This window comes from Misgurnus anguillicaudatus, chromosome 2, assembly GCF_027580225.2.
Source record: "Misgurnus anguillicaudatus chromosome 2, ASM2758022v2, whole genome shotgun sequence".
Lineage (NCBI taxonomy): Eukaryota > Metazoa > Chordata > Actinopteri > Cypriniformes > Cobitidae > Misgurnus > Misgurnus anguillicaudatus.
In genome coordinates this window covers 14,052,605-14,066,099 of record NC_073338.2, presented here as the reverse complement: position 1 = coordinate 14,066,099, position 13,495 = coordinate 14,052,605, and the positions used below count along the sequence as shown (strand labels likewise).

The 13,495-nt window shown below is 36.9% G+C and overlaps 1 protein-coding gene across 10 annotated transcripts; it reads right to left on the bottom strand.

Annotated features, from left to right (window-relative positions):
• Positions 1-294: 294 nt before the first annotated feature.
• On the bottom strand, positions 295-9,621 carry apol1 (apolipoprotein L, 1). 10 transcript variants are annotated; one of them, XM_073873099.1, is made up of 12 exons: positions 9,412-9,621; positions 8,688-8,753; positions 6,250-6,309; positions 4,433-4,504; positions 4,296-4,337; positions 4,113-4,190; positions 3,987-4,043; positions 3,849-3,911; positions 3,466-3,543; positions 3,336-3,375; positions 3,136-3,187; positions 296-3,057 (listed from the first exon to the last, which is right to left on the bottom strand). In XM_073873099.1, the coding sequence occupies exons 2-12, from the start codon at positions 8,739-8,741 to the stop codon at positions 2,205-2,207; spliced, it is 1,449 nt and encodes a 482-aa protein (XP_073729200.1). In that variant the 5' UTR covers positions 8,742-8,753; positions 9,412-9,621; the 3' UTR covers positions 296-2,204. The 10 variants fall into 10 exon arrangements, with proteins under 10 accessions (XP_073729186.1, XP_073729187.1, XP_073729181.1 ...); XM_073873108.1 differs by having other exon boundaries at positions 4,113-4,175; XM_055201522.2 differs by having other exon boundaries at positions 297-3,057; positions 4,281-4,337; positions 9,412-9,620.
• Between the last annotated feature and the right edge of the window lie 3,874 nt (positions 9,622-13,495).

Sequence of the window (13,495 nt, the reverse complement as noted above, 5' to 3'; positions counted from 1 at the left end):
AATTAACCATGTTTTTTGTTGTAAATGTTTTTTTTTAGTGTATTGATACTATTACAAATTATATTACTATTACAAAACTGTGACTTTACTACAGTAACCATGGTTTAGCTACTTATGGTTTTTGAAAATCATGGTTTACAAAATAAAGGTCATTTTGTGGCAACCATGTTTATTTAATAATCCCTGCTTAACCTGTCAGATCTTTATTTAGGTAAGAGTGTTATTTATGTAATTGGGGTGATGATGTGATTTAACAGGTTTGTTGATCGTGTGCTTGATTATTGTTTATTTAATGTAATGATTACGTCACAGCAGCAAGAAATACGTACAAACCCATGCAGTTTGCATTTGACAAATGATTTTAACAGATATAGTTATATATAAACAACCATTACAAAATGAATAATGTTTTAACTATGGCAGTTGTTTTGTTTTATTTGTAGTCAAACCATACCCTTACGAAACCATGGTTTTACTACAGTTAAAACAAAAAGACACACAAAATAAACATGGTTTTGACAACAATGGTTTTAAAAAAACCATATAGTAAAATCATAGTTAGTGTAGTAAAACAATGGTTTTGCTATGGTCAATACAACAAAAAACAGGGTTACTACACTTTTACCACACAAAATACATGGTAACATGGTAACACATTTAAACAGTTTTTATTAAAATCACATTTATTTTCTTTTAATTGATATTTTAAATTCATGTATCTTTGATTTTTTGTTTTCTCATGTAAAGCACTTTGAATGACCTCTGTGTATGAAATGTGCTATACAAATAAACTTGCCTTGCCTTGCCTACACTTTTACCACAAAAAACAGGGTAGTTTTTAAACCTGCCCATGAAAACCCAACTAAAGTCAATTTTTAGGTGTTTTACAGTTTTTTTTACATAAAATCATCTTACATAATGTAAAGAACACTGTGTGAAAACATTACCTTGCTATCTTTCTTTAATAATGACTGATCATGTCAAAAATTGAAATCAATGTGAAATCTTACTTTGATGCTTCTTATCTCATCATTAGATGATGAGACTTTAGCCGGGAATTAAAGGGACATACCATGAAAATTTGACTTTTTCCATGTTTAAGTGCAATAATTGGGTCCCCAGTGCTTCTGTTAACCAAGAAAATGTGAAAAAGATCAACCCAGTAACTTAGTTTTGGTAAACCATTCTCCACAAGCATGTGAAAAAATAGGTCATCGAAATTTGGCTCCCCTTGTGATGTCAGAAGGGGATAATACCACTGCATTATCCAACCACGCCACTGCCATTTAGTGCAGAGATCAGCTGTTTTGCATTTTACAGGACACACACAAAAAAGCAAATTTTTGCTCACACCTATAACGTGTCAATTTTAATATGCTATAATAAATTATCTATATGATATTTTGAGCTAAAACTTCACATATATGTACTCTGGGGACACCAAATATTTATTTGACATCTTAAGAAAGCCTTGTGAAATGTCCCCTTTAACAGACAGGCAGTCACAACAACTACAATATTTGTAGTTAAAATTTACTAACAGAAATTGTAATAAGTTTGCCAAAAGAACATGGATGCTTCATTGTTATTATAATGCAGCCATGGTTGACTTCCTAAGGTAAACAAATAAATAGGGACTGTTTAAAAAATAGGAAACACACAAGAAAGACAACACCATGTTTTACATTTAATATTTTACAATTCATATATAAGTTAAAGTTATGTAATAAATGAAAAAAATAAAAATAAAATATATGTAAAAATACTCTATCAGTATTTAAAATAGCAACATAAACACAATTAAACCCCAAAATAGAGAAAGTACACGTGTGGGGTGTGACACGACCACATGTGACCTACAGACTGTAATAGTGCATATTCTTTAAGCCTAATAAAAGCAGCAAAAAGTGGATACATAAAAAATATTTTGTACCATAACAAGTCACAACAAGGTCACCAAATATGGCATTTTTTCAAGATGTAATATTATTCTTAGGTGTCCCCAGAATGTGCTTGCACTCTCAGATAAAAAGGTACAAGAAGGTACAAAAGTTGTCACTGGGGTGGGTGGTAACTTTCAAAAAGTACACTTTAGGTGCATATTGATACCTCAAAGGTACCTGTACCAAATTAGGACAGCTTGCATGCCTTTTATCTGTGTATCCATTATGGGTGTAGATGAAGTAATTAAATAAGAGAAGTGTTTACAGAGGTGCTTGCAGGGGTTTTTCAGGAGGAACTTTCACAGTGTTGCTAAACTGCAGCTCTTCCCGTATGCTGTTAAGTTCCACCAAACCCTCTTGTAACTGCTCTGCCACCTCTCTAATCTTGGCGGCAAATTCAGACTTGGCACCGTTTTTCAGCTCATGAGAGTCTTTTGCCACAAAGTATATATCCATCCCAACGAAGAGCCCGGTAAGGACACCGGTGGATATACTAGCGATCTGCGCGGCTCGCACCGCTGACGTTCCAGCAGCGTTGGCGATCTGCATCACGCGCATGATCTCATTGGCGCTGCTTAGAACGGCTTTGCCCGCCATGGCGCCGTCTTCGTAGAGATTGTCGAAAGCAGGAAAGTCTCGATTATATGCTTGCTTCTTTATCTTGTTCAGATTGAACTTGCGCAGGTTCGTTATTCCTTGCTTGATGAACTTCATGCACTTGTCGAGGTCAGCCATCTTCTCCTGGTAGTCCTCCACAATGCGCTCCACTTTCTTGCGATCCATAGAGTTGTTGACGGTGTTGGATATCCCGGCAGAGGCAGACGTCAGCGCACCAGCCATGGCGACCCCCAGGCCAACTGCGGTTACGATTAGTGAGGCTCCCATGGTGAAAGGTGCCAGGGCGAAGCCAGTAATGGTGGCAATGCCCCCCAAAGCGCTCGTGGAGCCGCCGGTGATCTGAGCGATCTTGGTCTTCTTGTTAAAGCGGTCCAGGCCGTCGGCAATTGCGTGCAGGTCGATCACGTGCTGCCACAATCCCTCCGCTCGTTCCGAGAACAGTTTGTTAAACACACGAATGCCCTTTTGCACCTTCTCAGCTGTTAAAGCAAAAGCCCTGATAAACAGAAACAGGTCAGGCAAGATTTCTCCGGCGGTCATGTTACACACATACATCCAATGAATTGTGTCTTACTCTGCTTCCTCTTTTTCTGTCATGCTGTCACCTTTGGGCATGTCCTCCCATTCTAAATGAGGAAAAATTTGTAGATGTTATGATGTAACGGTTTCATTTCTGTGAAGCTGGACATAAAAGAGTAATAATGTGAAGACTAAGCTTTCTGATTGGGATATCGGGATATAATAACTGATGCCAACATGGTGGGACCAACTCACGTTCCACAGTGCTCCACCAATCCATGAGGCCATTAAGATCCTATGACAGATAGATTGAGAATAACTAATAAAATTAAAATTAAAAAGGCAAGCGCTACTTGAATACTGTATGTTTTCTACAATAGCCAACCTCTTCATCATCCCTTTGAGATTCATGTGAGCGAAACTCATCCAGCCATTCATTGAGGGACTTCCTATGGTCTTCAGTCTAATTTAAAAACAGAAAGTAATGTCAGGTTCTTCTGCAAGAGGAGATTGTGGAATATGGAACAATAACGTGTTAAAATCAAATCCAAAAACTCCAAAATTGCAGTCGCTTTGAGTCGAATAAAAGGGAAGTTGAGTGCTTTTGTTTTGCATGACGCTGAAAGAAAGGGGCAAATTTGACTGTTGTGTATCAAAAACACAAAACAAAAAGCAATGCTATAAGTTAACACATAACACTAATATTTGAGTGGGAACTGGGTAAAATGTTTTATTTTGATTAAATTATCTGTAAGAGTATTTTAGTACCTCTTCAGAGTCAATGTCATTTCCACTTTCTTGGTTTCCATTCCTGTTCTGTACTATTTTGCTCTGAAAGGAAACCATCTGTTGTCATTGACTAGCACTTGTCCTATTGTAAAGGAAACATGAACGCTACTTCTTTACCTTTGCTGCAGCTTGGGGCATAAAGGGATTTCTGGGTTTCTTCTTCTGTCCTTTATCCTGTATGTGCATAAAAAATAATAATAAACGCACAGATAATGTGATCTGATTGAAGAGATGGGCACTTACTTTAAGGTTTTCCTCTTCTTTGGGTATTTCACACTCGGTGTCATCGTGCATCTTGTCCAGAGCCTGATCAATATCCCTCTGCAATAAGAACAATACATATAATCTTGTAAATAATATCAAACATGAGTGGCTATACAGTCCATTGTTCATTTAGTCTATTAAAGTCACCTGATTACAGTCCACCTGTGTTGTCATTTGCATGCTTTGAGAGATGCTGTTATGCTCCTGGTGGGATATAAAGGCAACAAGTCAATAATACAAGTACAGTATATAGTAAGCAAGCATATATCATTGAATGACTGAATGTTTCTTTGCTATACCTCTTCACTTGACAAGTTGAGTGGCTTTTCAACTGTGCTCGCTTTCTCTGTGTGGTCTGCTTTGCCAACAGCCTAACATGTTAATACAGTAAGCAGCTTTAAAGGGGACATTTCACAAGGCTTTTTTAAAATGTAAAAAAATCGTTGGTGTCCCCAGAGTACGTATGTGAAGTTTTAGCTCAAAATACCTCATAGATAATTTATTATAACATGTTAAAATTGCCATTTTGTAGGTGTGAGCAACAATGTGCAGTTTTTGTCTGTGTCCCTTTTAATGCAAATGAGCTGATCTCTGCACTAAATGGCAGTGCCGTGGTTGGATAATGCAGATTAAGAGGTGGTACTATTATGATAAGATCCCCTTCTGACATCACAAGGGGAGCTACATTTCAATGACCTACTTTTCACATGTTTGCAGAGAATGGTTTACCAAAACTAAGTTACTGGGTTGATCTTTTTCATGTTTTCTAGGTTGATAGAAGCACTGGAGACCCAATTATAGCACTTAAACATGGATAAAGTCATTTTTTCGTGTTATGTCACCTTTAAGTAGCAGTAATAGGTGCCACACAATGTCAAAGAACCATTTTTTGGCTGAACGGCTCCATAATAAACCTTTAGTTTAAGTTTGAAAATTTCTTGAAAATAGTTTGTAAACACATTATAAATGTTAGAAATGTGTCGCTGAAACACACCACAAAGACTGTAAACTATGTGGTACTGAACTGCAGAGTTAGATCGTTACAGGTTTTTCTTCAACGACTCTACAATGCACTTGAGTCACTGTGCATGGCCCCTAACGGTACATTCACACGGGGCGTAAGCGTTAACGCTTCCCATTCACTTTCAATGGGTGACATCATGCATTGCCGAACTGTTTTGTAAAAACGTCAGTGCCGTTGCTCGTGGCAGAAGTTGAACATTTCTCAACTTTTTAAGCGGCAAAGCGTTCGTCAGCCAATCAGATCGCCTTATGCAAATAACCTAGGCAGAGCCAGCCAATTACGTATATGGAAGACCGGAGAATGTGTTGTGGCCACTGTGATTGGCTGTTGGCCACGCTTCAGACAAGCCTTCCGTCAAGCGTTAACGCTTACACCCCGTGTGAATGTACCGTAACAAAATCATGAGCAGCCATTAAGGTTGTAGCTGTATTTTAAAGTTAAGAGAGATGGCAGCTTTCCCGTCGGTGGGCGTGGTTTCAGCGCAGACGAGCCCCCACCTTGAGAGCAGAGAATGCTGCCTATTTTTACAAGAATTTTTATTATTTTTTTTATTTTTGGCCTTTTTTCCATCATTCAAATTTGGTTGAGTGGTTAATAACACATTTTTATTCAAAATGAAGTGTAGCTGTGTCCCTCTTGTTTTGTGATGAGCAACACAACTAATCCTGTTCTGGATGATCTTACACAATCATGAACAATATTCATCTTGTGCGTGCTGGTGCTTGTTTCTGAAGTTTGGTAAAATTTATTTAGGGCAGGCCAATAAAATTAACTGCTGCTATATCCTGAAGCATGATACCATTTTACAAGTTTCCAGACCAAACTGAGGTGCATAAATTCCTGTCAACAACTAAACGGGTCTGTTACAACATGCCACAGAAGTGTATTAAGTTGATCGAGAACATACAATCCTTTCACACCCCTGATCATTTTTGTTTTAAAAAAAATAACTAGAGAATTTTTTTATAATAAACCATAATCCTGCAAGCAACTGTTGCGATTGTAAATCTTGAGGACATTCTTGAAAAGTACAAACTTACAACCAACAAAGGCAGAGATGGTGTACAAATGAAGAATGGTATGGTGTCTTACCATTTCGTGTGTTTGTGGGTCAACGGTCTCTGTTTCTGAAGTTGAACAAGAGCCTTTATCCTTTCATAAAACAGAAAAATGCAACTTTTAATAAATTCTTGTGAGGTGGGATATTTTAGAAATGAATTGGAAAAAATTAATGAATACGAGCTGTAACTTTGCATTGTTTCATTCTAACCACCTGTGACAACATATATGAAATATATATGTCAGGGTTCCCACACCTTAGTTAACTTCAAATTCAAGGACCTTTCAAAGACTTTCCAGGTCCAATACCCTCAAATTCAAGGACTAAATGTGGGGACACATTTCAAGTACACATTTCAAGTACATATTTCAAGTTACATCGAGTTACCTTTTAAGATACATTGTTACAGTTCCCTTTTGAGGGAACTCGTGCTGCATCACTGCGGTGACACTTTGGGGACGCCTCCAGGGGTAAGTGTGTCTGATTGGTATTTCTAATTTAACCAATGGTGAGGCTTAACGACAAAGACAGAGTGACTCGGGAGCCAGGAAGTATATCGCTATCTGCAATATTGCCAAAGATGGCGTTACAGGGATGCAGAAAGTATGGCAAGGGAGACGCAGCGTCTCGTTCACTTCTCAGGGAACAACAGTTACATACGTAACCCGAGACGTTTTCATGTGTCAAAGAAAACTATGCAAAAAAGCATTTTGGTATGAATCAATATTCGCATTGATGATAAAAGCATTTAAAGCGAACAGTTCAGTCTAGAATTTTTATGATATTATCCTACACTACACAGGGAATAATATGGATTTTTTCCAGAAAACTTTTGCCTTAAATAGATTCAAGCACTTTCAATGACCTGTATCTATGTATGTATATTTTCAATAACTTCCCAGGGACTTTCAAGGATCTCAAGGACCCGTGGGAACAGACTGTGTGTGTACAAATGTTGACCAACTAATTAAAGAGACTTCAGATTATGTGCACTGATTGGATGCATTATTAAAAATAATTCGACAACCCATCATCACTTGTATAAGTGTTCCTGTAGCTCATCAGGTACATCATTACATTAGCCGTGCAAACACTCTAAAAATGTCTGGCTTATTTTTGACCCATAAATGGGTGAATATTGGACAGAACACATGCTGGGTTGAAAATAACCCAATGTTGGGTTATTTTTATGATACCATGGGGTATAATAACCCAGTTGTTGGGTTAAAACAGCCCAGCATTGGGTCAGTTTTAACCCAGCGGTGTGTTCTGTCCAATGTTTACCCATTGTGGGTCAAAAATACCCAGACATTTTAAGAGTGAAGGTTGTAGGTTTGAAATTCCAGGAAACAAGTAGCCTGGGTTTTTCCTATGATGCCTTGCACACAAATTTATTCACGCTGCAAGTCTAGCACGGAAACTATAGCCCTTTTTTGCCCCTGAAATAGGGAACCAATCACAGAACGGGGAGGGGGCAGCAAGACGATGACGACGTCTATGCGACACACAGAAGCAGTTTTGTTATTTGTAATAACACGGCAAAAGACGCGAACTTACTTTTCGATGCAGCCTTAGATAGTGTTCCAAGTAGTTCTGAACGCAAGTTGATTTTAAAAAAGAGGAACTTTTGGCGTTAAACAACTTCATATCCAAGAAGGATGTTGGGATATGGCAACACATGATAGCCACAGAGTTTTATAGGACCAACCTGCTAGGCATCGTCGTTGACGAAGTCCATTTAACTTATAAATGGTAAGTGGTATTTATTAATATCATATTGTCATTATGTCTGTACTGTGGTTGTCACAGTGTCACTAAGATGTGTTGCTTTTCAATATCAATATACAGCTACCGGTTTAGTTGGATAGCTTTCAGCTGTGTGCACACGTACCGATAAAAGTCGTTTTTGTCTGAATTGATGTCGCTCTACATACGTCATCTGGTATAATTAAAACGAATGGCTATGAGCTACGTACAGACGCATTTGATAGACATTCGTAGCGCCCAATAAACAGCTCTGGGCATTCGTAAATCACGACTCAAATACAAGAAAATTAGCATGTGGATCCCAGACCGCGTATCATTCTCTATGAAACTGGTCTGGTGTGAGCCAGGCTAGGAACCAAGCATACCGATAAAATGTACAGCTTGAATCACACGTTGCTTGCATAAAGCATCTGCTATAGCATAAATGAAAGTTGTTTTATAGCACCCAACATCAGGATGTTTCATCTCTGATATCTCTTGAAAGGGGAAACAACTGCTCAACTGATAACGCACAGTGAAATAATATAACAAAGGCCATGAGTTTGATTCCTCAAGAGCACACAACCTGGTAAAATGTATAATCTGAATGCACTGTAATTTGTTTAAGATAAAAGTTTCTGACAAATGTGTTTAGGTAAATCATTGAAAAACAAAAATAGAGTAAGAAAAGAGAGAAACAGGAATGAGATTATTAAAGATTTACCACAGCAGTGTAATGTGTAACGTTGTCATTGATTTCAGGAAGCTCTCTATCCATTATGAGAAGATCCTGGAGGAAGCAATAGGAGAAGCGAGTCATATATAAATATGAGTATAATATTAAAGACTGTCAATGATCTTGTGATCTGACCATCTGACATCACATGTGCTTAAAACTCAGCATAACAAAGAGAAACAAAGGAGTTATTGTTAGAATAAATGACTTTCATGAAAGCACACTGAATGTTTTGAACCTGCCTGACAGATCCCGGGTCAGTAGCAGTCTGCAGCCTGTACTGTCAATATTAACCCTATAGACTCAGTAAGTTACAGGGCTGTCAAAAGTCTGATATTGTCTGAATATAAACAAACATATAGATACACAAAACTCTCTTATGATTTTACATAGGCCTATTTAATAGTTCAATATGGATTTAGACAGTAACGTTAGTGTCCTCAGATAACGGTAGATATTTAGTACCTCGTACAGTCTATTCGAAAGATACAAGGATTTATAACAAATAATCATATTCTGACCTTTCATTTATGTCCTTTGACAAACTCGGTGCTTTATAAATATAAAATAGTTTTTACTCCGTACGGGAGAGCGATATCAGTTCATACAACTGGATACATCTCTCTACATCTTCAGTTTTTATTGGTTGTTTTGAATAAATATAAAGACGTGTTGTAGTTGTTGACGCAACAGAGTGACAGTCTCAACTTACCACACAGTGCCTACTTCCCTGAATAGTGCGCTTTACAGGAACACTTTAACATGAAAATGTACTCAGTGAAGGTTATGTGTATCGTATACCGCCTCCATGTTATTTTCTGTCGATGTACTGAAGAGATTTCCCGCTGTGGTAAAGTGAGGTAACAGACAGTTACTGTACTGTAGAGAAATGTGATTTACTCCGCCCTTTCCTCGCTGATTTCACTCAGCTGTAACTATAATAAAAGCCGAAAGGTGGCGCTGCACCACTAAAGTTTTTTATTTAATAATTTCAAGTAACAAACATGAAAGAAATTAATAAAAAAGACAAAGCATCATATTGTAAACAAGATAATAACACATCAAAACAAAACAAAAAACATAAAAATCAAATTATAACAGAGTAAATTGGGGGTTTTTTTGGGGGGGGTTAATCCATATATTTTGGCAGTAATTTAGAAAGCATTCCTTATTTTTAAGGAATTAAATACAATTATAAAGTCATTTTGCCTCAAAGTCAATGCCTCAAAACAAGAAGAAACATTAACAAATTTACATTTGTGTAGTAGGTCAAATTTGACACTACTAAAGAAGTCTGTTTAAACTAAAAGATTGAAATAACATACATTTAAAGGGGACATGTCATGATGTGAAATTAGACTTTTTTCATGTTTAAGTGCTATGGGTCCCCAGTACTCCTATCAACCTAGAACATGTGAAAAAGATCAACCCAGTAACTTAGTTTTGGTAAACTATTCTCTGCAAGCATGTGAAAAAATAGGTCACTGAAATTTGGCTCCCCTTGTGATGTCAGAAGGGGATAATACCACCCCTTTATCGGCACTATCCAACCACACCACTGCCATTTAGTGCAGCCATCAGCTCAATTGTATTTTAAATGACACACCCAAAAGCAGCACATTTTTGCATACACCTATAAAGTGTCAATTTTAACATGTTATTTAAGCAATTTCGCTCGAGTAGGAGTGTGATATAGCTCTATATCATCACGGCTGTGATTAGGCCAGAGGCCAGAGGAACTACTTCTTTCGCCACGGATTTGAGGGCGGACAGAATGACAGGTAACACTTTCGGCTGCTTTGAATCTCATAATAACTCATTGGACGGATAAGCGTTTCTTTATATTAACGTTTGTTGGTCACAAAGTGTAGTTTTAAGATTAGTTCAGTCGAGAATATATATGTATTATATTTAAATCTACAGTCGATTAGTAAAGAAAGCGCCTGTTTGAACGTTTGCTTAGTGAGATTCGGTACGTATGAGAACCAAAGCATGAGCGGACGTCAGTGTTCACTCGCCCCGCTGACCAGCGCCCTCTCTGGGATAACTTTACATCTCTGACAGGGATTCCCTGGCTCTGATATTCGCCTTGTCTGTGTTTGATGGTCAAAATGAGATCAAATAAGCAGTATTTGGTGTCATGATAAAACTATTACTTGTTTTCTTATTCATATTTAGTGTCTCTTTTGTGTTGTTATTGTTTTGGCGCGAGGTAAAAGTTAATAAAACTATACTTATAAAATGTTACTATTGGTTTCCCACTTAATCTTAATGCACTTGGTTATTATTAGACTTTTATAAGTGTCAGAGAGATGTTTTTGCATGCTGCTTATAAATATACCACTGGCGATATCTCATAACATGTTTTAATAGTCACGATTAAATAAATGATCAATGTCCACATTTAAAAGCTGCGGTGCTTACCTGCAGTTCCACGGTGTTTTCGCGTTCTGAGAAGAGATATAGCTCCAGAAAAAAATGAGTGTTTACATTCCTCTTTCCAAGTGTCCACACGATGTGACAAGACATTACTGCTATTAGGTTTAACGTAACATCCAAGAGCGCTGATCTTTGACGGAATAATTGCTTCCGATTGGGATTCACAGACTGATTTACGAGCTAGTGAACTAATGAGACACACGGAGAGTGATTAAAAACAGCGCGTCTGTGTTTGTCCGTGTGTGCGTGCAGTTTTTCCATTCAGAGATGAGCCTGTTAAAGACCTCCATTCACTAGGTGGCGGAATGATACGAAAGGTGAAGCGGTTACAGTGCCGTTATCAGCACAATATCGCATAGCTCTTAGCCAATCAGATTCGAGAACCAGAAAGAACTGTTGTATAAAATAAATTATCTATATGATATTTTGAGCTAGAACTTTACGTACTGTGAGGACACCAAAGATGTATTTGACATCTTAAAAAAATCTTGTAAAAATGTCCCCTTTAAAACCCTCTTCACTGGCTGGAGGATGTGGACCATCATGCACAAAATGCCCTTTACTACCTGTGCCCACTTTATACATCTTGCACTAATGTACAGTAAATGTCCATTTCCTTGATTTATTGTATTGTATTTGTTTACTCTCATGGTCATGCACCACCAAACCAAATTTATGTGCTTCTGATATGTTAAAGAATCAGAATCATTTAGGCTATTAAAGTCCCAAAACTGATTGTTAAAATAGATCGCCTGAAAATATAATTATCCAGGAATATAATACAAATACTGTATTTGTTCAGATGATGCAGAACTTCACAGAGGAGACCAGCTTCATATTCAGCACTTTGAAAGGTAACTTCATGGACATGACACTTATCTCAACTATACTGATAGCTTTTTGTTTATCAGGTTGTACTTATCAGGAGAAAATAAACCAGATGTCCATTGCTTAAAGGTGCTTTTATAAGCAGGACTTTTATATAATAGATACAAATATGAAGTTAATCAGTGTGTTTTTAAGAATACAATATGATTGTGTAGCAATTGAATGGATCTGACTTTTAAAAGTGTCTTAAATAACAAGCTACAATGTAAAACACTAATCCAATGAATGGGTTCACATTTAATTCATAATGTCCTTTTGCTTATTGTAATTCTGTATTTGGTTAACGTTCGCTCTTTTTTTTACCTGTGTGATTGCAGATGAAAGTAATACTTTATGGTGCTTAATTTTGCTTAATTTTATCAAAACGTAATCTGCATGTCATGCATAGGTGTTATTTACACTGGGGACATGCCCCCACCACTTTTTGAAATGGCTGATTTTGTCCCCACCACTTTTTGAAAGCATTTGGTTAAAATGTTCTGAAAATCAAACAATACCTGTGCGACTTACACTGCAAAAATGACTTTGGAATAAGAAAAATGCTCTTGATTTAAAGGTGCAGTGTGTACTTTTTAGAAGGATCTCTTGACAGAAATGCAAAATAATATACAAAATGTATTATCAAGGGTGTATAAAGACCTTTCATAATGAATCATTGTGTTTTTATTACCTTAGAATGAGACATTTTTATCTACATACACAGAGGGTCCCCTTATGTGGAAGTCGCCATTTTGTGCCACCATGTTTCTACAGAAGCCCTTAACGGGCAAACTTTTTTTACTAGGTTGTCTCCGACAATGAAATTTTTTCCGGTGGCGTCTACTGTAGCTTTTCTATGCGTTTCAAAAGCAAGGGGTGAGCAGTGGACTGAGCCATAGGTTGCAATTCGCAACCTCATCACTAGATGTCACTAAAAATTACACACTGCACCTTTAAGTTTTCATGAAAATGTTTAACTTCTTTCAAGAAAATTTGTCTTATTCCATTGGCAGATTTTTTTGCTTGTTTTAAAGGGATACACTGCAAAAAATTATTTTCAAGAAAACATTTTTAGACAAAAAATATCAAATTTAAGTAATTTTGTACATAAAACAAGCAAAAAAAAAATCTGCCAATGGGGTAAGCAAAAAAAATCTTGAACATTTTTCTTAAACACTAAATTCAAGAAATTTTCAAGAAAAATTTGCTTACCTCATTGGCAGATATTTTTGCATGTTTTAAGCACAAATTCAGTTAAATTTGGTATTTTTGGTCTAACAACTAGACTTATTTTCTTAGGTCATTTTGCTCATCAAGAAAAAGCATCTTAATATAAGAATTTTTAGATATTTTTACTTAAAGTCATTTTTTGCAATGTACGACTGGTTTTGTGGTCCAGGGTCACATATGTTGCGTTGTGTGCTTATGGTGTGTTTTCTTTTACATATGTAATGAATTTCATTGTAATCATTGACTTACCAATGAATATT